At 38.7% G+C, this 25,517-nt stretch overlaps 1 protein-coding gene across 1 annotated transcript in view; it reads right to left on the bottom strand.

Annotated features, from left to right (window-relative positions):
- Window positions 1–25,517, bottom strand: part of Smyd5 (SET and MYND domain containing, class 5) — a 331,312-nt gene that overhangs the window by 249,967 nt on the left and 55,828 nt on the right. The window contains exon 3 of the mRNA XM_090387391.1: window positions 7,201–7,322. Coding sequence (XP_090243517.1) covers window positions 7,201–7,322 — 122 coding nt within the window. The remainder of the gene's footprint in view (window positions 1–7,200; window positions 7,323–25,517) is intronic.

The following is a 25,517-nucleotide window of genomic DNA, read 5'->3' as shown; positions in this document are numbered from 1 at the left end:
TCTTTATTCCTCTTTTTCTGAGTTTGGGTCACATTTACACATCTCCAGTCCATGGGTACCTCCTCTGAGTCCAAAGAAGCTTTCATAATTATGGCTAAGGGTTTGCTTACTTCCATTGCTGCCTCCTTTAATATAACTGGATAGATCCCATCCACCCTGGGTGCCTTTTTTATGTTTATCTCCAAAATTTCTCCTCCACTTTCCTCTCAGTTATTACAAAATCATCCAGCTCACTGCCAGAGTTCAACCCACTTCTGGAATTCACCTCCTTGAATAATTCCTCATTGGTGAATGTAGATGCAAAATACTCACTTAGTTTGTTAGCCACCTGAACATGATCATAAACACTTGAACCATCAATATCCAGTGGACCAATCTGATTCATCCCTTTCTTTCTAGAGTTTACACAGTTAAAAAAACTCTTTGTTGTTTTTCTTTGCATCCTTTGCCAAGGATTTCTCAAAATCTGCCTTTGCCTACCTAATCTCCTTTGTGACTTGGTTACAGACCAGCTTATATCTATCACTAGGCTTCCATGTCACCCATTCATTTTTATGTATTCCATACATTTTCATTCTCTGCACATGTCTCATTAATTCATCTGACATCCATTTAGGCCTAGAAGCTTCCAAGATAAGTTTTTTGAATATTTCCCATTTTGAATTTGCTGTTGGTAACATCATCACTTGGCGCTACCATATAGAATTTAAATACTGTCTCAGACCACCGTAGTCACCTTTACAAAAGCAAAAACCCTTCCCTTTACCCCTTATGGTAGTTACCTCTTTAAGTAAATCCCACTTCGCCACACTGAACACTGAAACCTAGTGGTTCCTTTATCTGAAGATTCTTAATACATGAAGAATTACTACTGATAATCAGATCAAGAGTATTACTCCCTCTAGTTGCCTCCCAAACATGCTGATGTAGAAAACAATCATTCAATAAATCCACAAAGACTTGCTAGTGTGTGAGTGACCAACCCACAAATTCCAGTCAATATCTGGGGAATTAAAATCCCCCATTATAAGACTCTCTGATTTACTGGCCCACTCTGTTTCCCTGTACAGTTCTTTATTATACTCATCAGGGTCATTAGGCCTATAGCAGCCTGGAAAATAAGATGCAGGATATTTCAGAGACTGCTGGGAATCACTGGGGTACAAGTAAACACATGGGTTGTGTTAGGGTAGCTAAGAAAAAGAACAGGTGCATGTATACTTGCATGTGCACCAATGCTAGGAGTTCAGTAAATAAATTTGATGAATTTGAGGTATTGCTCAAAACATTAAAGGCAGATATTGTTGGGATTTCAGAGATGTGGTGTCACACAGATATAAGGAATGCAGAACTGGAATTTGGGAAGTACAATGTCTACAGAAAGGATAGATAGGATAGGAAGGGAGGAGGGTTATGCTATTATTTAAGAAATACATAAAATCCAAGGAAGTGAAGCCAGTCGACATCTCTGGACAGTGCAGGGTTGATGCAGTTTGGTGTGACATAAGCATTAGGAGATCAAAATTGAGAGTAGGAGTGTGCTATAGGCCTAATGACTCTGATGAATTTAATAAGTAACTGTACAGGGAAATAGAGTGGGCCAGTAAATCAGAGAGTCTTATAATAGGGGATTTTAATTTCCCTGATACTGACTGGAATTTGGGGGCTGGTCCCTCACACACTAGCAGGCTTTTGTCAATTTATTGGATGATTGTTTTCTACATCAGCATGTTCGGGAGGCAACTAGAGAGAGTAATACTCTTGATTTGATTATCAGCAGTGATACTTCATGCATTAAGAATCTGCAGATAAATGAACCACTATGTGGCAGTGATCACAGTGTGCTGAAGTGGGATTTACTCAGAAAGGTAACTACCATTAGGGGTAAAGGGTTATTGCTTTCGTAAAGGCAACTACGATGGACTGAGACAGTATTTAAATTCTATACAGTGAGACCAACTGATGATGTTACCAACAGCAAATTGATAATGGGAAGCATTCAAAGAACTTACCTTGGAAGCTAGTAGGCTTTCCATACCAACTAAGAAATATTGTTCAAGGTTTGGGCCTAAATGGATGTCAGATGAACTAATGAGACATATGGTAGAGAAGAAAAATGCATGGGATACATACAAATTAACAATTGACACAGAAGCCTATGATAGATATAAGTTGATCTGTAACCAAGTTACAAAGGAGGTTAGGCAGGCAAAGGCAGATTACGAGAAACCTTTGGCAAGGGATGCAAAGAAAAATAGCAAAGAGTTCTTTACTTATGTAAACTCTAGAAGGAAGGGGATGAATCAGATTGGTCCACTTGATAACGATGGGTCAACTGTTGATGTTTGTTATTTTTGTTATTTAGTTTTTAGGAGCATTAGCAACTAAGGCCATATTGCTCCGGGATAGGCGGTGGTCATTCCCTGACCTTTCTGCATCCTCCGTATTTGGTGGTGACGAAACTGTTGATGATCCTGCTCAGGTAGCTAACAAACTAAATGAATATTTTGCATCGACATTCACACATCAGGAGTTATTCAGCGAGGGGAATGCCAGAGGTGTATTCAACTCTGGCAGTAAGCTAGAGAATCTTGTAATAACTGAGAGTAAAGTGGAGGAGAAATTGTTGAAGATAAAGACAAGAAAGGCACCTGGGGTGGATGGGATCTATCCAGTTATATTAAAGGAGGCAGCAAAGGAAGTAAGCAAACCCTTAGCCATAATTATGAGAGCTTTCTTGGACTCAGGGGAGGTACCCATGGACTGGAGATGTGCAAATGTGATCCCAATTCACAAAGGAGGATCAAAGGCTGACACAATCTGCCACCAATTCCTTAAATGCCAACCTCCAGGCAATTCTCCACTGGGGCAAAGACAACTTAATTGATTTCAACCCTTCTAAAACTCAGTCTTGTCTTATATCTAGCAAAAAGGATTTTTCTGCTCCTATGCTTATCTTTAGTGACACTCTGATTTCTAGGCAAAATGATATATCTCTTTTGGGGATTACTCTGACTTCTAATCTCTTCTGGCACTAGCACATTACAAATATTGCTTCCTGTGCATCTAAAAAAACTGTTTTCTCTTTCACTCTCGGTGTTACTTTTCTTCCAAACAGCTGCTCACTCTGTATAAATCGCAAATCTGCAGTGCCATGGAATATTGTTCCCACGACTGGGTCAGTGCCCCCAAAACCTCTCTCAGGCTTCTAGATTCCATTCAGAAGAGGGCAGTTAGGTTAATTAATGACTCATCTCTAACATTTCCAAGTCTCTCCACTCGCTGTCCCATAGACGTACTGTTTCTGCTGCATGCCTTTTCTACATGGGCACTGTTCTGAATTGGCTTCTATAATTCTCGCTCTCTCTTTCAAAATCGTCCAAACACATGCCACCACCGGCCAACATCTATTTATTGTCCAACTTCAAACTCGCAGAACCAACTTTTCATCTTTCTCGTTTATTCATTCAACTGCCGTTTCCTGGAACAACCTTCTTTGATACATATTTCTGAAAATTACAGTCTACAGAAGTCTAATGTCAACAAAATTCTCCTCTCGTCTTCTCAACCTCCAACCCAAGCACGGTACTAAATACTATACGTTCTAATACCTCTTGTGTTTGTGGTTTTCATATAAAAAAATTAATTAATGATTACCATTAGAAATGAGTTAATTCAATAAGTAATAGCATAAAATGGTACCAATCATAAATTAAAATCAGAATTGGCAGTGAATATTGTATTTTCTGGTTTTGAATTTTTATTTGTTATGATTGGTGCCATTTTATGCTATAACTATTGAATTAAATATTGATTTGCGCTTGCACACACACACACACACTAGATGTGCTCAATTTGCTGCAAAACAGCTAGTTCCTTCCTCCCCCCCTCCTTTTCTTTCTCTCTCGTTTCTCTCTCTCTCTTTTTTTTTCCCCATAAACTGCACCAAGTGTCCTTTTCTCCTTCCCCCCCCCTCTGGAATGGGTCCCCAGAGGATGCTCGCCTACCTTCTGGCAACTCCAGGTGGGTTATAGTCTCTTTTGAGACAGTATGTGCTTTACTGGGACAGGCCCACCTTCCCGTAGTGTGTACGAGTACGCGGACTCATCTCTCCAGGTGACTGTTGCTTCGGGTAGCCAAGCAGCCAGAACAGAATCAGAACACACACACACACACAATATACACAAATCTAGGCTTCTCACATCTCTAACCCTTTTACAGTGGTTTGTTCTTCACAGATACAAGGAGGAGTTAACTAATGTTCCCCTTACAAAAACACAAACAGATATCCACATATTTTATGGTTGTTGGAATTCGAGATGTGTCAAAGTGAGAATGAGATTTCTGGTAGGGATGATAACCATCTCTCTGGATTGTTATTCTTTTGATGTTTGTTAGTCTTCTGTCTTACTTTGTTGTAGAATTTTCTTCTGCAACATGGAGTAAATCCTGTTCCCAGATTACCCCTCAGGAAGGATTCAGCACTGTGTACGGCATGACCACTATGGGTATTCTCACAAAGTTTTTCACTTTGGAAGAATACCCAACTTAGAACATAGTTGTTCTGAGTGTTTATAACTTATTCTGTCCATTATGATGTTTGTTTGTTATTTTGGTTTTTAGGAGCATTAGCAGCTAAGGCCATATTGCTCCGGGAAATGCAGTGGTCATTCCTGACCTTTCTGCATCCTCTGTATTTGGTGGTGATGGGCTCGAACCCCGGTCTAATCAAGAAGTGTGTGATACACACTGCTGCTCCTTCCCACCTGGCTACGGAGGCGGCCCATTATGATGTCTCCAGAACACTGCACTGGTGTCTCACTGACTTTGGAGAACGTGCCAGTCCTTCCAGCGCTGTATGAAGAATGAAGACATTTTTCCGATTGTCTGATCTTCAGTGGAGTGTATGATGAGAAATAAAGATCATGTTTTTGGGCATACAGTCAGTCCTCGTATAGCATGATAGTTGTGTTCCTAGAACCCTCGTGCAATGCAAAATCGTGCAATATAAACAACAGGCCCTATGGGAAATATAGGGTTAGGTGCCGACCACCCAAGATTGAACACACATTTGTAACCAAAACATTACCAAACAATAAATAATTGTAATAAAATACTTACATAATATTATTTAATATTAAACTCATTAAAATATACGTAATATTATTTAATATTAAACTCATTAAATACACACAATATTATTTAATATTATTATTAAAATATATTACGTAATAAAATATTGCTAATGCTTTTGCTTCTATCGTAAGCAAACTTGTTTTTTGTTTGATTTTCTATCGAAAACAGATGAGAGCCGTTCCATCTCTTCCAATTCTTTGTGCCTTAATCTAATGGATTTTAATTACACTTTGAGTTGTTCCTCTATGAAAGTTGTTTTTATTTTCTCTGCATTCTTTGTAATTCTCGGCGTTGCCTCATTTAGGTCTGTAGCACGTGCACAATATCACGTGGTCTTTCATTTCGCTCAAAGCGTTTCACAATTTCATATTTTTTCTCTATCAACAGAGGCGGACTGGCCATAAGCCTTACCAAGGAAACCCCGGTGGGCCAAGGTCGGTGTGATTTTGGCCATAAACCATAGTATGAGGCCACTATAAATTTTCCCGGGTAAGAATTTTTGACCCAGTCCACCTCTCTTCTGTTTATCGATATTGCTTTTCTTTTTCTCTCCGAATCTGCAGTGTCTTCACCAGGACGCTTCCTTTTCACACCTTTTAATTATTTTACTCATTTCTTGGGAATAAAGCACAATTACAAAACGAGGAGGCACGCTTGATACACATAAACTGCTGCATGTAGCAACTGAATAAACAACACCGTAAAGGCAGAGATACACTATTAACACCTCACATTTTACTAAAGCACATTTCTGGGTGTTACTACCATAAAACAATAAAAACAATTTCCAGTTGCGTTTCTGCTAGTGGAATCTGTTATAAACTGGTAGCAAACTGAATCAAATTGCATTTGCGATTATACCGATAACAGGATTTTTACATTGTTAGGGTGAAATGTGTTTCCCCTTCACTGATATAAGAAACATAAATACATTTTCAGAATCTTCCCTTTATTCCTATCGTGTTGCGTTCGGTTGGGGTGATTCTGCGTTCGACTGCCATTTCTTGTAAACACAAAGGCGAATCGTGCATAAGCAAATTCGGTTCGTGTTATATAAGATATCGTTCCCCTATTTATAAATCGTGTATGATCGAATTCATGTAGTGTAAACACGTGTTATACGAGGACTGACTGTATCTCTTTTCTGTGTCTTTACTAAGTTGGTTTTCAGATTATTAGCTGTGCAGTTAGATAGGGCATTCTCTAAAGGTGGCAGTGTCTGGATTTGGCCTACTCAATTTTAACAACTTACAGCCCTGGGATAGATTGCTTTTCTTCCCAGGTTTCTGCCCCCTATCACACGGTAGCAGTAATAGTGCCACCAGTCATCATGTAATAAGATTAGTAGTTAGTGGGTTAGTTATATATGTGTGTGTGTGTGTGTGTGTGTGTGTGTGTGTGTGTATAAAGATATCCTTCCTTCATTTTAGAAAGCAGGTATCTTTCCTTCATTTTAGGAAGCTTACTTCTTTATTTATAAAGAATGAAATAGCTTTGCAAATTAATGAATTTGAAAACTCTCTATAAGAGACAGATTTATAGAAGAAGGCACTTGGGAATCACTTGCGATCACTTGAAGCCACACATTACAAAAAAAAAAAAAAAAAAAAAAAAAACACTTCAGAGGTAAACTGAAGTGCTTTTTTTAAAGCACTTTTTTTTTTTTTTTTTTATCTAAAGGCAAACCCATGCATGCTTGCCTTTAGATACTTTTACTTTATAAACACTGTGTATAGTAAACCTGTCAAAAACGACACACAATCGCTATAAAATTGGCTCTGAACTTCATACAATATTGGATAATAATTCTTTTTTCTTAAAAAAATCATTCATTCATTTTTGACATAAAATAAAATATATGCATCAGTTTTTACTCTGTTAGACAGCAGTGATAATCAATTATTACATCTCCACAGGTGTCATAAACAATCAATTGACAGAATATGAACAATAAAAAAATTAGCTTAATTACTTAATTTCACAACTTGCATTTTTTTAATTACATTAAAAAATTTAAAGAGGAGAAATAAACAAAAAAATAATTTTGACCTGATAATACTGTACCTCCATGCATCCTGCAGTTGCTCAAGAGGATGATTAGGATCTTCTGCTGAGGCACCAAGACAAAGAGCCTGATGATATTGTTCAACTGCTTGTTCCCTACACACAGCACAGCAGTATGAAACCTATTATGCAGAGAATAATATTTATATTATTAAATTCACAACCTTTCTCCTTTGAACAAAGTGTAATTATGTCCTTAAAAACAGCTAACAGTTAAAAATCTAAACTATGCAAAATGAAATACAATAAAAACTCAAAAATCGGGAATTCAAAAATTGGAATTTCAAAAAGCCAAAATTTTTTTGAATATTTCTCTGTGGGTAGTTGAACTGACTTAAAAAAAAAAAAAAAAAGCCAAATTTATATTCCATTAGATTGATATAAATATAATCATGTTCTTCAATTAATTTTTTTTTCAAACACCAATTTCTTTCTGTTTTACAAATTTCCTAGACTGTATGTCATTGTTACTATGTATTAGCAGTATATCAAAATCATTCATTTTGCAAGACAATACCATTTCACAGAAAATTCCTTAATAGTACAGTAGAATGCATTTAATTTTTAAGGAACCATGTCATGCTATATATATTTATAATTCTTATTAAGAAAATCTGAACAATTACAACACCCATACAGGAAAACATCTGAATTCATGATCTTAATTTCTTAAGCAAGGTGTGATGTAGCAGTACATTACAGATTAACATTTTAGCTTAATGCTAGTAACTATAATTCTGTAGAAATTAGAAAACAGGTCTTGTGCGTCGGGTTGCATTATATCATCAAAGTTTCTTGCGACGACCGACTAACTGGTTAAAATAAATTTATTAAAATAAAATAAATAAATAAATAAAAATGATATATACATAAGATAAAACAGAAATAAAATAAGATAAAAGCGTTAAAATACAATAAAATAAAAGCGTTAAAATACATAGTGGCTTTCAAAGCGAAGTGCCTCTTCATCAGCTAATCTGTGAATGGTGTACTTCAGTATATAATGATGGTTACAATAGCACAAGTCAGCTGTGCGTGATCTTGTATCACGAGTCTGGTGTTGGTAAAGCAGAATTATGTATACATGATGATCGCCAGCGCTCATTGCACTTTTTTTTTCTTTTTTTTTATGAAACCCCCAAACACAAAAGGTATCAAAACCTATAGTACTTAGTACCGTGCACGGGTTGAAGGAGAAGTATGGGGGGGAGGGGAATGCCGGAAACTTTGCTCTAGAGACTAAACATGGGTTTCACCACTTCAAGCCTCCAATAAGCAAAGTGGTGGTATTTCACCGGTTGATGAAAGTCATCTACCGCCTACAACAATATAGTATATTCTAAAATAGGGTGTAAGTGTACTCCCCTCGTCCAATTCATAGTACTATTATTGGTAGCTATGTGTAGTGCTTCAAACCATGAGTGCTGGCGGTAATCACATGAATAGTCGACGATTTCAATATCCAGCTGGGGATCAAGATTGTGCTGCTCAACCCAATAATGTTCGGCGACTGCAGAGCATTCAAAATTAAGAGTTCGCAGAGCCACCTCATGCTCAGAAACCCGATCTTTCAATCTTCTACCAGACTCACCTACATAACACCCCCCACAATCCGAACACATAATACGGTATACAGAACCAGTCTGTAAGAAAGGAGGAACAGGTGTTTTCATCTTGGAAATAATAGATTGTAATTTCCTCCCCGGCAATTGAACACATCATATATGATGGAGAAACAAAATCCTAACAAGACATTCCGATATGCCTGGATAATAGGGGATGTAGGCAATAAATTGATTGACGCGAGGCAGGTTAGATTTTGTAACAAATTTGTGAGACTGAAGCTCACATCTATCTAAAACATGAGGCAGATAGCCGCAATTTGAAAGCTCTGACCTAATTTTAGAAATCTCCAATTGTCTGTCACTAGTTGAACTAGAGTGTGTCCAAATGTGGGAGAATAAAGTATGAACAGTACTACGTAAATGACCAGGGGCGTGCGCAGAGCCATAATTGGTAAATTGGCCTGTGCACATTGGCTTCCTAAAAACGGAAGTTACTAAACATGAATACACGTGTAGGACTAACACGTCCAAAAAAAAAAAAAAAAGGAAGGGTATTATCAACCTCTAGTTCAATCGTAAACTGAATGACGGGTGACAGGGAATTGAGATATTGCAGCAGCCCAGATTCTGATCCCCGGGGTACAATTGCAAAAATATCGTCAACATAACGACACTAGAGTGATAGGAATAGGTAAGTTCAGGAAAATCTGACTCTCAAGTTCCTCCATGGCGATATTGGCCACAATGGGACTAACAGGGGCACCCATAGCTGTACCCTGTATTTGGCAAAACAGAGTCATTGAACATGATCATGCCCCCGTTAAACACAGATTGAGAGCAGTACAAATATCATCTGTAGAGAGTAAGGTTCTATCTCCCAATGTGGTATCCCTGCTCAAAAGATGCCTTGCGCAGGCAATAGCCTGTTGTACAGGAACAGAAGTGAACAAAGAAATCACTCCAAAGGAGACCATAACCTCGTTCTAAGAAATAATAAAATCTTTAATAATACACAGAAAATGTGTACTGCTGGAAACAGTGCAAATAGTTTTCCCAACAAGGGGTGCTAATAACTTGGCAACATGTTTAGAAGTTCATACGTAGGTGTATAACAACAAGAAACAATGGGCCGTAAAGGAATAGCAGGTTTATGGATCTTTGGAAGCCCATAAAACTGCGGGAGTCAACAACCTGTCGCATGAAGCTTCCAGCGGACGTTCTTGGCTTGGTAAACTATGAATCTAGTACTATGAATCGGACGAGGGAAGTACACTTACACCCTATTTTAGAATGTACTGTATTGCAGTGGGATGAGTGCTGGCGATAATCATGTGTATGTAATTCTGCTTTACTGACACCAGACTCATGATCATGCCCAACTGACTTGTGCTATTGTAACCATCAATATATACTGAAGTACACCATTCACAAACTAGCTGATGAAGAGGCACTTCGCTTCGAAAGCTACTATGTATTTTAACGCTTTTATTATATTATATTTTAACTCTTTTATCTTATTGTATTTTAATGTTTTTATTATATATTTTAAATCTTATCTTATTTCTATTTTATCTTATGTATATATCATTGTTATTTATATATATTTTTATTTTAATAAATTTATTTTAACCAGTTAGTCGGTCGTCGCAAGAAATTTTGAAGATATAATGCAACCTGATGCACAAGGACTGTTTTCTAATGTTCGTTTAACATATGGGCTGTATGTGTATGGTGTTACTGTCAAGTTGGCTGAAATTGTTTATGTCTGGAGCCCATAATAGACAACATTTAGGCTTTGCACATCGGTGTAAAGCCCATTGTATTATTCCCAGGGGTTTTATATTCAAGGAACCATTCTCTTTTGACCGTATGAGGCGTGCCTGCATTGGCTCTGGTTTGAAAACTTTGGGAATCTGGATTGGTAGTGCTCGTCAAGAAATGAACAGGATCATCTCGAACAAATCCAGGCTCATGCAAGAATTAAGAGGTTAGGTCCCTCCTCCTATATTTTCTATAGGAGTTCATGTTTTGTGTTCCCAAGCCATGTGTGTGACTGAAGCGTATCGTGTACATCAGCTGAATAAATTTAACGCTTTATTACTGCCAGGAACACACATACGAGAGATAACTCGCAGTTTGTTTTGAACTGACCCTCAGCATGAAGTTTGCAGTCCTTCCTTGTAAACCTCCCATTACACATGTGGCTATGGGTGGGGAAGCATCTCTCGACAAGCTACCGTAATTCGCTTTAAAACATCTTCGATTTTGCAGCACATCTGGCCTATTAATAATAACCTCATACGATGTCAACAAGAAGCTGTTTCTTCTTTGTGCAAAGATGGCACGATTGTAGTTTTGCCTGCAGATAAGGGACGGCGCACTGTTGTCCTGGACAAGTCTGAGTATATTTGTAAAGCCCTTGCTCTATTACAGGATCGGAAGGTTTATAAAACTGTGCAAGACTCCACCATGAAAGTTTTGGAGAAGTTGGAATCTAAAGTTAATAAACTTGTGCATTCTTGGTTTTTAGCTAATAGATTACCAAGAAAGTCCACTAGAAGCTTCATGCGACAGGTTGTCAACTCCCACAGTTTTATGGGCTTCCAAACGTCCATAAACATGATATTCTTTTACGGCCCATTGTTTCTTGTTGTCATACACCTACGTATGAACTTTCTAAATAAGTTGCCAAGTTATTACCACCCCTTGTTGGGAAAACTGTTTACACCGTTTCCAATAGTATGCATTTTCTGCGCATTATTAAAGATTTTATTACTTCTGAGAGCGAGGTTATGGTTTCCTTTGATGTGGTTTCTCTGTTCACTTCTGTTCCTGTACAACAGGCTATTGCCTGTGCAAGACATCTTTTGATCATGGATACCACATTGGGAGATAGAAGCTTGCTCTCTACAGATATTTGTCCGTGTTTAATGGGGGGCATGATCATGTTCAATGACTCTGTTTCGCCAAATATAGAGCACAGCTATGGGTGACCCTTTTAGTCCTATCGGGGCCAATATCGCCATGGAGGAACTTGAGAGTCACATTTTGCTGAATTTACCTATTCCTATCACTCTGGTGTGGTATGTTGATGATATTTTTGCAATTTTTCCTCGGGTATCAAAATTTGGGCTGCTGCAATATCTCAATTCCCTGTCGCCCGTCATAAATTTACGATTGAACTAGAGGTTGATAACAGCCTTCCTTTTTTTGGATGTGTTAGTCCAATGCGTGGATTCGCATTTAGTAACTTACATTTTTAGGAAGCCAGTGTGCACAGGCCAATTTACCAATTATAGCTCTGTGCACATCCCTGGTTTTTACATAGTACTGCTCGTACTTTATTCACCCGCGCTTGGACACACTCTAGTTCAACTGGTGACAGGGAAAGAGATTTCTAAAATTAGAGCGGAGCTTTCAAATTGTGGTTATCCGCCTCATTAGCATTAGTAGAGGCATATGATGCAAGAAAGCAAGCTTATGCAGCATCAGCCAAAAAAAAAAAAAAAAAACTTCAATTTCACCCCTCCGTTCATTTGAAATACCTATCCAGCTGGGCCTTAAATTTATTTACACTATCAACTTCCACAACAAGGGATGGAAGTCTGTTCCACCAACCAACTTTATCCGCTGGCTAAAGGCAAATTTCCACACATCTAACCTACTCTGTCTTTCCTCTATCTGAATTTATGCCCTCTCAGGTGATTATTCTGAGCAAGAGGCATATCCCATCAGCACTGAGCATGCTCAAACCATTCAAGGCTTTATACACCTCTATCAGATCACCTTGCCGGTGCCTAGTCTCCAGGCACTGTAAATTGCAAAACTTAAGCCTTTCTTCGTAAAAGCACTCCTTTGTTCCATTCACTAATCTTGTTGCACTTCTCTGTACTCGTTCCAGTAGCTCTACATCCTTCTTGAAATGAGGCCTCCAGACCTGTATACAGTACTCTAGGTGTGGCCTGACCATTGCCTTATACAAGGGAATAATCACCTCCTTATTCCTGCTGGAAAAATTCCTGTATATCATTGATAAGACAATATCTGCACTTCTCAGAGAACTTCATATCTGCCTGCACAATTACCCCCAGGTCCTTTTCATTCTCTACCACTGTCAGTGAAGTAACCACAGAGTTGATACATTGCTCTGCAGTTGCTCTTTCCCATATGTAGTAATTTACATTTGTCAATGTTAACCTTCATTTTCCACCTCTCAGCCCATCTGCTCAACCTTTCCAAATCCTGTTGCAGCAGCATAGTGTCAGTAGTGTCTTTAACAACCCTAACAACCTTTGTATCATCTGCAAACTTGGACATTAAGCTTGATATACCATCATCAATATCATTTATAAATACAGAAAACAATAATGGACTCACCACTGAACTCTGAGGGCTCATCATAGACTAATAACATTAGTCTATGATGAGCAGTGTCCATTGATTTACCACTGTCTGTCTTCTCCCCCTCAACCATCCCTTAATCCATAGCAGCAATTTGCCTCCAATGCCACACTGCTCAAATTTGTGCAGCAGTCTTCCATGTGCAACAGTATCAAAAGGCTTTCTAAGATCCAAATATATAATATCAAAGTTATTCCCTGCACCCAATTCTTTTGTGACTACATCATAGTATCCAATTAAATTGGTCCGGCAAGAACTTCCCTTAACAAAACCATGCTGTGTCTGAGCTATAACTGAATTCTTGTCAAGATGATCCTGCAGTGCTTCCATTAATTTTCCTGGAACAGAAGTTAAACTCACAGGTCTATAATTACTTGTGTCAGCCTTTGTTTCTCCTTTGTGAATTGGGGTTACATTTGCACGTCTCCAGTCTGTGGGTAACCTCCCCTGAGTCCAAGGAAGCTCTCATAATTATGGCTAACAGTTTGCTTACTTCCTTTGCTGCCATCTTTAATATAACTGGATAGATCCCATCCACCCCAGGTGCCTTTCTTGTATTTATCTTCAAGAATTTCTCCTCCACTTTACACTCAATTATTACAAGATCATCTAGTTCATTGCCAGTGTTTACTTCATCTATGGCATTTCCCTTCATGAATAACTCCTCATGTGTGAATGTAGATGCAAAATATTAATTTAGTTTGTTAGCTACTTGAGCAGGATCATGAACAGTTGAACCATCAATATCAAGTGGACCAATCTGATTCATCCCCTTCCTTCTAGAGTTTACATAAGTAAAGAACTCCTTGCTGTTTTTCTTTGCATCCCTTGTGAAAGAGATCTCGTAATCTGCCTTCGCCTGCCTAACCTCCTTTGTAACTTCGTTACAGATCAACTTATATCTATTATAGGCTTCTGTGTCACATGTTAATTTATATGTATCCCATGCATTTTTTTTCTCTGCCATATGTCTCATTAGTTCATCTGACATCCATTTAGGCCTAAACCTTGAACAATATTTCTTAGTTGGTATGTAAAGCCTAGTAGCCTCCAAGATTAGTTCCTTGAATGCTTCCCATTTTGAGTTTGCTGTTAGTAACATCATCAGTTGGTCCCACTGTATAGAATTTAAATACTGTCTCAGACCATCGTAGTCGCCTTTACGAAAACAAAAACCCTTCCCTTTACCTCTGATGGTAGTTACCTCCTTGAGTAAATCCCACTTCAACAAACTGTGATCACTGCCACCTAGTGGTTCATTTATCTGCAGATTCTTAATGCATGAAGAATCACTACTGATAATCAGATCAAGAGTATTGCTCCCTCTTGTTGCCTCACGAACATGCTGATGTAGAAAACAATCATCCAATAAATTCACAAAAGCCTTGCTAGTGTGCGAGTGACCAACCCACAAATTCCAGTCAATATCTGGGAAATTAAAATCCCCCATTATAAGACTCTCTGATTTACTGGCCCACTATTTCCCTGTACAGTTTCTTATTATACTCATCATAGTTATTAGGCCTATAGCACACTTCTACTCTCAATTTTGATCTCCCAATGCTTATGTCACACCAAACTGACTTGACACTGCACTGTCCAGTGATGTCGACTGGCTTCACTTCCTTGGATTTTATGTGTTTCTTAACTAATAGCATAACCACTCCTCCCTTCCTATCCTGTCTATCCTTTCTGTAGACATTGTACTCCCCAAATTCCAGTTCTGCATTCCTTATACCTGTGTGACACCACGTCTCGGAAATCCCAACAATATCTGCCTTTGATGTTTTGAGCAATAACTCAAATTCATCAAATTTATTTACTAAACTCCTAGCATTGGTGTACACGCAAGTATACATGCACCTGCTCTTCCTCTTAGCCACCCTAACACAACCCATGTGTTTACTTGTACCCCCATGATTCCCAGCAGTCTCTGAAATATCCTGCATCTTGTTTTTCAGGCTTCTGCTCATTTCAATAGAAGCAGTGCAAGAATCACTTCCACCTCTGATAGTGGCTACTGTTAATCTATTAGTCCTTGTATCCCCCCCCCAACTAGCAGTTTTCCGACCCACCTAACACTGCCTCGACAGCATCAGCAAAAATTCTTGCACCCTTTCTATTTAAGTGTATCCCATCCCTGTAGAAGCAATCTCTCCTGTTAACAAGTACAGTCCAGGCTGAAAAAAATTCTACCCCTTGAGCCTTGCACAATCCCTCCAGGGCCGAATTGATCGCCAAGGCTCTCATCATATACTCCCTCCTATCGTGTCTGGGCAGAATTGCAGACACTTTCAAATTCAACCCTAAATCACGGCTTTTTTTCAACAGTGACCTGCACTTGTTAAGTAATTCCACCGGTCTCCTACTCTTAATATCATTAGTGCCAACGTGTACAACTATATCACCTTTTGTGCCCTTAAAAGATGATATCCGCTCTACAACGTCATCCACCTTTGCCCCTGGCAGACATACCCTGGTTCTGTTCCACCTATCCTTTTTCAAAGCATGTTTCCTGTCTCCCTGACAATAGAGTCACCAACAACTACTAGTTCCTTTGGTACCAGTGCATTCTGCCCTGGGGGTTGCCGCTGTGTTGCGTGATGCCCAAGTGCAAGCTCTGGCATTGGTGTGGGCAGCTGAGAGCTTGATGGGCTCGTCACCTTTAATCCTTCGAGGTCATCCACCCTGTCCTACATGTAGAAACATCTACATTAAAAACCCCAGTAAAAAATTGGAGACCAAACTAACATTAATAACTGCCCAACTCACAAACGCAAAATACATTTCAGACAACAGAAACTCTATAGAATACCTCAAAAATAGTAACATCCATAAAGTGTACACTTAGGATTTCAAAAACCTATTCACAAAAACCTATAGCATATCACACAATTTTAAAAAAGTACTAACCAACTATTATCTAGAATTAAATACTACAAAGTATTGTTTACTCATCATCATCAGCCATTTTCAATCCACTGCAGGATGAAGGACTCTACAGCAACTTTCTAGTTCCTTTTGTTTTGAGCACTGGCCATCCATTTACTACCCACAAACTCATGAATTTCATCTATCCATCTCCGCCTTTGTCTTCCAGGTTTTCTTCTAGCTCCTTTTGGATACCATTCTGTTATTTTCTTAGTCCATCTGTCATCATGTCTTCGAGCTATGTGTCCTGCCCAAGACCATTTTAGTTCTTTAGTTTTGATAAGAATGTCCTTTACTTGAGTTTGCTGCCTAATCCATGTGTTTCTCTTCTTATCTAACAGTCTGATTCCCAATATGATTCGTTCCATTCATCACTGTGTAGTTCTCAGCTTCTCTTTCATTCTTTTGGTGAGTGCCCAAGTTTTGCTTCCATGAGTCATGGTGGGGAGTATACATTGTCTGAAACGTAAAATAATGAACCAAAACTGGGATATTGCTCTTCAGTATGTGACTATATTTCCTGAATGCTATCCATCCAAAATTTATTCTTCTCTTGACTTCCAGACATTTATCATTATTACAGCTAATAACTTGTCCCAGATAAGTATATGACTCCACCTTTTCAATTACTGCTCCTTCAATCATTATTTCCCTTTCTGTGGCATACTTGTTCATCATTACTTTTGTTTTAGCCATATTCATCTTTAGTCCAAAATCCTTACTAGCTGTGCATAACTGATTAAGATTTTCCTCTAATTCTTTGGGACCGTGGCATATGACCACAATGTCATCTGCAAATCGTAAATGGTTTAGGTACTCTCCGTTCACATTGACTCCTTTCTGCGACCAGTCTAATCTTCTGAAAGCTTCCTCAAGGGCAGAAGTAAACAGCTTCAGAGATATTGTGTCTCCTTGTCAAACTCCTTTCTCTATTTTAAATTTCCTACTGTCTTTGTCTAGTCTAATAAAGGAAGTAAGTAATATGTATTATTACAATTATGTATTAATACACATTTATGTACTTAGTGTTGTATTGACAAATTAAACTGAAATCATGTCCCAGACTAGAGCAGCAAAGCAAATGTATCAGAGTAGTGGGAGTGCTGTGGCTTGGGGCCATTCTCCTACGAACCACAGCACATTTGCAGAATTGCAGACACTTTCAAATTCAACCCTAATTCACGGCTTTTTTTCAACAGTGACCTGTACTACTAATAATATTATTATTATTAGTAGTAGTATGGAAAAGAATCAAAACTTTGGCATTATTTATTTTATTTATGTTTTTGTGTATATATCTAACAATAATAAGAACAATACATATTTTGTTTAGATTGATATTACAATAATTTTCCCTGATTGGGGGCTCCACCTTGTGATGGGTATTGACATCGTAGAGCAGTTGTCTTTTAAAGGGAAAATAGGTGATACTGTTCTATATGTTGGCATTAATGATATTAGTATTATTAGTATTAGTAACAGCCGCATGGTGCAAAAAAGCCTATGGCTTATGCTGCACCAGCCAAAAAAAAAAAAAAAATCCGAACAAAACAATGATAAAAGCAAAAATAAATAAATAAATAAAATAAAAAACTAAATAATAATAATTAATAAAAAAAAAAAAAAAAGGAAATTAAACCTATCATCCTATGCGCTTCCCTTACCCGAAAGTACTATCCAGATGACCTTTGAATTTCCCCAAACTGTCGGCCTCTACCACCCATGAAGGCAACTTATTCCAGTAATTTATAACTCGCTGGCTAAAATAAAACTTCCTGCAGTCCAATCTAAACATTTCCCCACGTAACTTGAATTTATGCCCGTAGTTCTAGCATCATTTATAATCTTGAAAATTTTGTCCTCGTTCATTTTACTGATGCCTCTCAGAGCCTTAAACACCTCAATCAAATCTCCTCTAAGGTGTCTAGTTTCCAAACTCTGCAACCCACATATTCGAAGCCTTTCTTCATAAGGACGCCCTTTTGCCGATCTCACCAGGCAAGTTACCCTTCTTTGCACCCTTTCAAGAAACTATGTCTTTCTTTAGGTGCGGTCTCCACTTGAACACAGTATTCCAAGTGTGGTCTAACAAAAGCCTTATATAATGGGATTATCACGTCTCTATCTCTACTTGCAAAAGTTCAACATATCATCGATTGGACACCATGGGCCTTCTTGCAACCTGTTCACATGCTCAGAGAATTTCATGTCTGACCGCATCATAACACCCAAGTCCCTTTCCTCCAGTACTGGGTTTAGTTGAACTCCACCAAGTGAATAAGTTATTTTGGGATTACTATTTCCCTGGTGTAATACCTTACACTTCGTTGGATTAAAGCATAGCTGCCATTTTTCTGACCATTGCTGAAGTCTATCTAGGTTTCTCTGAAGAAGCTCAGCTTGACAGTGATTATTAACTACTCTACCAATTTTAACATCATCTGCAAATTTAGACATCACGCCCTCTATCCCTTCATCAATGTCGTTTATGAAAATTAAAAACAACAGTGGTCCTAATACTGATCCTTGGGGAACCCCACTTCTTACATCAACCCAATCTGAGGAATAGCCATTTATCACAACCCTCTGCCTCTTGCCCTGAAGCCATCCTTCTATCCATCTAACGATTTTCCCAGTGATTCCAACCTGTTCCAGCTTATACAGCAACCGCTCATGTAGGACTGAGTCAAAAGCTTTGCTGAAATCTAAATAAACAATGTCGAAATTATTCCCTAAATCCAGCTCGTGAGTGACCCTTTCGAAATAGCGAACCAGATTTGTTAAACGTGATTTTCCCTTTACAAAACCATGGTGAGTATCCTTGAGAATTTCAATTCGATCCAAATGATCCTGAATTCCACCCTTGATCATTGCCTCCATGATTTTCCCTACTACTGAAGTCAGACTGACAGGTCGATAATTGCCAACTTCACTTTTAGAGCCACCCTTATGTATGGGAGATACATTTGCATTTTTCCAATCCAAGGGAATCTCCCCAGAGTCTAGTGATGCTCGCATAATTAGCCTCAATGGTTCAATGCATTCGCTTGCCGCCTCTCTTAAGATTATAGGGTGTATTCCATCAACTCCAGGAGCCTTACTCCTGGAGTTGATGGAAAGTTTTTTCTTTAAATAATCTTGCGAAATTTCAATATCATTAATTACATATTTTTTTAACTTCGCTCCCACAATTTCCCATTGCCACAAAAGGCTTTTCATTTGTAAATATCGATGCAAAATAACTGTTGAATTCATCTGCAACGGCAGCTGGTGTATTTATTACTATCCCCTTTCCTTTACGTAAAGGTCCGATTTGGTTTGTCCTGCTCTTCTTGGCATTTATATATGTGAAGAATTCTTTATCCCCCCTCTTTGCCCTGTTTGCTGGTGATTTCTCATAAACTGCCTTTGCCTGTCAAACCTTTTCTGTGGCTCTATTACACATCACCTTGTAGCTGTTATAGGCTTCAGTACTTTTTATTGCTCTGTAACCTATCCATGCCACCTTTTTCTGCTCAAGTAATGTGGCAACTTCACTATTCATCCAACTTGGAACCCTTCTCGTGGAGTATTTTTTTAATGGTATATATGCATTCAAGGCATCTGTGATTAATGTTTTAAAAGAGTACCACAGTTCAATTGTATTCATTCTCTACGCGATATCTACCCAGTTAATAGAGGCCATGTAGTACCTTAAGGCATCGTAATTTCCTTTTCTGAAATTAAAACCCATTCCTTTGCTTTTTACTTCTGCTACCTCTCTCGTCATCATCCACCGTAGAACTCCGTGATCACTTCCTGCTACTGGTTCCTCTACTGTCAGCCCTGTTATGTCATCTGATTCATGTGTGATTATGAGGTCTAGGATATTCTTTTCTCTAGTACTTTCCCTGACATGTTGATACAAATAACAGTCATCTAGTTGATTTAAAAATTTTGTTCCCCATGTCGAGTTTCGTTCCCATTTACTCCAATCAATTAGAGGCAAATTGAAATCATCCATAATAAGGCATTGACGCTTACTTGCCCATTCCATTTGCATGTAGAGGCTTTTATCATAATCTTCACAATCACCTGGTCTGTAGATTACTCCTACTCGCATTATACCTTTGTTTCCAACTATCTCACACCATACAGACTCTATACTAGCATGTGAAATGTCTGAATCCGGGAAAGCTATCGTCGCACTCAGGCTGCTTCTGATAAGAAACATTACCCAACCACCCTTTCTATCTAACCCATCCTTCCTAAATACATTATACAAGCCATACTGAAACTCATCATCTCCAATTTCCGGGTGGCACCACGTCTCTGTAAGCCCTATTATGTCCGCGTTACTTGTTTTAACCAGCAGTTCGAATTCGCCCATTTTATTGACGACACTTCTAACGTTACTGTATAAACAATTAAGATTAACTGTTCTTGTATATTTAACAACCCTAACACAACCCTTGAAGTTTTTTAGACTCTCTTCCCTGATATTAGCTACCCGCTCACATGAAATGTTTCTGCCCCCAGAACATCTAGATAATACGTCCAGTTGGGGTAACAGATAAGAACTCTTAAGGTATGTGCAAGAATTACTTTGACCAATATTATCAGATAAATACGTGTCAGTATTACCCCCCCCCCAACTAGCAGTTTCCATGAACCTTTAAGGTATCCTCAATAATACTGGCAAAAACTTTTGCACCACCTTTGTTTAAGTGTATCCCGTCTCTACAAAACAAATTCCTTCTACCTACAAGTGTGGGCCAAGCTCATAGAAATTTACCCCCTAAAGCCTTGCAGATTCCTTCAAGTCTTGAGTTAATCCACAAGGCTCTTAACATATAATCCCTCCTATCGTGTCTGGGCAGAATTGCAGACACATAGACATTATGGCTAGCTCGCAACATTTCCTCAGCATGGTCCTGTATTTTTCCAACAAATCGTCAGATCATGTATGTTTAATATCATTTGTCCCCACATGAATAATAATATTTTCTTTACCACCTTTAAAATCTGACAATCTGTTGGTGACATCATCAATAGTTGCTCCCGGCAGATATACCCTGGTTCTGCTCCACCTATCCTTATTACCTTGATGATGTTACCAACAGCAAATGCAAAACGGGAAGCATTCAAAGAACTTATCTTGGACGCTACTAGGCTTTACATACCAACTAAGAAATATTGTTAAAGATTTAGGCCTAAATAGATGTCAGATGAACTAATGAGACATATGGCAGAGAAGAAACGTGCATGGGATACATACAAATTAACACATGACACAGAAGCCTATGACAGATACAAGTTGATCTGTAACCATGTTACAAAGGAGGTTAGGCAGACGAAGGCAGATTATGAGAAATCTTTGGCAAGGGATGCAAAGAGTTCTTTACTTATGTAAACTCTAGAAGGAAGAGGATGAATCAGATTAGTCCACTTGATATCGATGGGTCAACTGTTGATGATCCTGCTCAGGCAGCTAACAAACTAAATGAATATTTTGCATCGACATTCTCACATGAGGAGTTATTTAGGGAGGGGAAAGCCAGAGGTGTATTCAACTCTAGCAGTAAGCTGGAGAATCTTGTAATAACTGAGAGTAAAGTGGAGGAGAAATTGTTGAAGATAAACAGAAGGCACCCGGGGTGGATGGGATCTATCCAGTTATATTAAGGAGGAAGCAAAGGAAGTAAGCAAACCCTTAGCCATAATTATGAGAGCTTCCTTGGACTCAGGGGAGGTACCCACAGACTGGAGATGTACAAATGTGACCCCAATTCAAAAAGGAGGATGAAATACTGACACAAGTAATTATAGACCTGTGAGTTTAACTTCTGTTCCAGGAAAATTAATGTAGGCACTAGTTAAAGAAGCACTGCAGGATCATTTAGACAAGACTTCAGTTATAGCTCGGACACAGCATGGTTTTGTTAAGGGGAAGTCTTGCCTGACCAATTTGATTGGATACTATAATGCAGTCACAAAGGAACTGGATGCAGGGAATAACTTTTATATTATATATTTGGATCTTAGAAAGGATTTTGATACTGTTGCACTTGGAAGACTGTTGCACAAATTGGAGCAGTGTGGCATTGGAGGCAAATCCTGCTATGGATAAAGGGGTGGTTGAGGGGGGGGGGGAAGACAGAGTGGTAATCAATGCACACTGCTCATCGTGGACTAATGTTATTAGTGGAGTCCCCTCAGAGCTCAGTGTTGGGTCCATTATTGTTTTCTGTATTCATAAATGATATTGATGATGGTAGCATTAGTAGAGGCATTTGATGCAAGAAAGCAAGCTTATGCAGCATCAGCCAAAAAAAAAAAAAAAAAAAAAAACCCACTTCCACTTCACCCCTCTGTTCATTCAAAATACCTGTCCAGCTGAGCCTTAAACTTATTTAGGCTATCAACCTCCACGACAAGGGATGGAAGTCTGTTCCACCAACCAACCACCCGCTGGCTAAAGGCAAATTTCCGCACGTCTATCCTACATCTGTCTTTCCTCAATTTGAATTTATGCCCTCTCAGGTGATTTTTCTGAGCTAGAGGAAGAATCCCATCAGCATTGAGCATGCTTAAACCATTCAAGGCTTTATACACCTCTATCAGATCACCTCGCTGGTGCCTAGTCTCCAGACACTGTAATTTGCAAAACTTAAGCCTTTCTTCGTAAGAGCACCCCTTTGTTCCATTCACTAATCTTGTTGCCCTTCTCTGTACTCGTTCCAGCAGCTCTACATCCTTCTTGAAATGAGGCCTCCAGACCTGTATACAGTACTCTAGGTGTGGCCTGACCATCGCCTTATACAATGGAATAATCACCTCCTTATCCCTGCTGGAAAAATTCCTGTATATCATTGACAATACTCCATGAGCTACTCTTGCAGCCCGTCTGCACTGCTCAGAGAACTTCATATCTGCCTGCACAACCACCCCCAAGTCCATTTCATTCTCTACCACTGTCAGTGTAGTACCACAGAGTTGATACGTTGCTCTGGGGTTGCTGTTTCCCATGTGTAGTACTTTACATTTGTCAATGTTAAACTTCATTTGCCACCTCTCAGCCCATCTGCTCAACCTTTCCAGATCCTGTTGCAGCAGCATAGTGTCAGTAGTGTCCTTGACAACCCTGCCAACCTTTGTATCGTCTGCAAACTTGGACATTAAGCCCGATATACCATCATCAATATCATTTATAAATACAGAAAACAATAATGGACCCAACACTGAGCCCTGAGGGACTCCACTAATAACATCAGTCCACGATGAGCAGTGTCCGTTGATTACCACTCTCTGTCTTCTCCCCCTCAACCACCCCTTTATCCATAGCAGCAATTTGCCTCCAATGTCACACTGCTCCAATTTGTGTAGCAGTCTTCCATGTGCAAAAGTATCAAAAGCCTTTCTAAGATCCAAGTATATAATATCAAAGTTATTCCCTGCATCCAGTTCTTTTGTGACTGCATCATTGTATCCAATCAAGTTGGTCAGGCAAGACTTCCCCTTAACAAAACCATGCTGTGTCTGAGCTATAACTGAAGTCTTGTCTAAATGATCCTGCAGTGCTTCTTTAACCAGTGCCTCCATTAATTTTCCTGGAACAGAAGTTAAGCTCACAGGTCTATAATTACTTGTGTCAGCCTTTGATCCTCCTTTGTGAATTGGGGTCACATTTGCACATTTCCAGTCTATGGGTACCTCCCCTGAGTCCAAGGAAGCTCTCATAATTATGGCTAAGGGTTTGCTTACTTCCTTTGCTGCCTCCTTTAATATAACTGGATAGATCCCATCCACCCCGGGTGCCTTTCTTGTGTTTATCTTCAACAGTTTCTCCTCCACTTTACTCCCAGTTATTTCAAGATTCTGTAGCTTACTGCTAGAGTTGAATACACCTCTGGCATTCCCCTCGCTGAATAACTCCTCATGTGTGAATGTCGATGCAAAATATTCATTTAGTTTGTTAGCTACCTGAGCAGGATCATCAACACTTGACACATCAATATCAAGTGGACCAATCTGATTCATCCCCTTCCTTCTAGAGTTTACATAAGTAAAGAACTCTTTGCTGTTTTTCTTTGCATCCCTTGCCAAGGATTTCTCATAATCTGCCTTCGCCTGCCTAACCTCCTTTGTAACTTGGTTGCATATCAACTTGTATCTATCATAGGCTTCTGTGTCATGTGTTAATTTGTATGTATCCCATGCATTTTTCTTCTCTGCCATATGCCTCATTAGTTCATCTGACATCCATTTTGGCCTAAACCTTGAACAATATTTCTTAGTTGGTATGTAAAGCCTAGTAGCTTCCAAGGTAAGTTCTTTGAATGCTTCCCATTTTGAATTTGCTGTTGGTAATATCATCAGTTGGTCCCACTGTATAGAATTTAAATACTGTCTCAGTCCATCGTAGTCGCCTTTACGGAAGCAATAACCCTTCCCTTTACCCCTAATGGTAGTTACCTCTTTGAGTAAATCCCACTTCAGCACACTGTGATCACTGCCACCTAGTGGTTCATTTATCTGCAGATTCTTAATGCATGAAGAATCACTGCTGATAATCAAATCAAGAGTATTACTCCCTCTAGTTGCCTCTCGAACATGCTGATGTAGAAAACAATCATCCAATAAATCCACAAAAGCCCTGCTAGTGTGTGAGTAACTAGCCCCCAAATTCCAGTCAATATCTGGAAAATTAAAATCTCCCATTATAAGACTCTCTGATTTACTGGCCCACTGTATTTCCCTGTACAGTTCCTTATTATGCTCATCAGAGTCATTTAGGCCTTAGGTAGAAGAATTCAATTCCTTAGCCTTAAACAAATTCTTCATATACAAAGGTGGAATGTATTACTTCTCTCTCTCTGGTAAAAAGAGAATTCCTGCCTCATTTACCTTCAACGTATAAGTAATATAATCGCAATATAATTATTATTATGATTACATTACTTGTAATATAATTATTCAATATTATTCAACAGAAAAACATTATTTTTGTGTAATGTTTTTCTGTTCCACAACTACTCCACATTGAAAACAATATTTTGTGAAACCTCCCTGTAGATAAATGAGTACAGGCAACCCCCCATATAACAATACTTCTACAACACTGTTTCACTCTAACACGATTGATAAATTGCAGCAATTCTCACACAACATGATACTTATATAACATGGTTTCACTCCAACAGGGTTAGAGAATTGTGGCAAAGCTCGCATAACACAGTATTTTTGAGCTTTTGTGCGGAGAAAACACTGCTACTATGTTGGATATAATTTTCAACATTTCCATTCTTTTTTGTAAATCCCAGCTTTTGGCTCGCTAGTTGTTATACAAAAAAAAAAAAAAAAAAAAAAATTGGGAATCCCTGTGTTAGGTTCTGTGCTTTTGAAAAATAAAATAATCTAGATTTAAGTCATCCATTGTTG

Source organism: Mastigoproctus giganteus, chromosome 13, assembly GCF_048544385.1.
Source record: "Mastigoproctus giganteus isolate SK-2022 chromosome 13, ASM4854438v1, whole genome shotgun sequence".
Classification (NCBI taxonomy): Eukaryota; Metazoa; Arthropoda; class Arachnida; order Uropygi; family Thelyphonidae; genus Mastigoproctus; species Mastigoproctus giganteus.
This window is presented reverse-complemented; position numbering and strand designations above follow the sequence as displayed.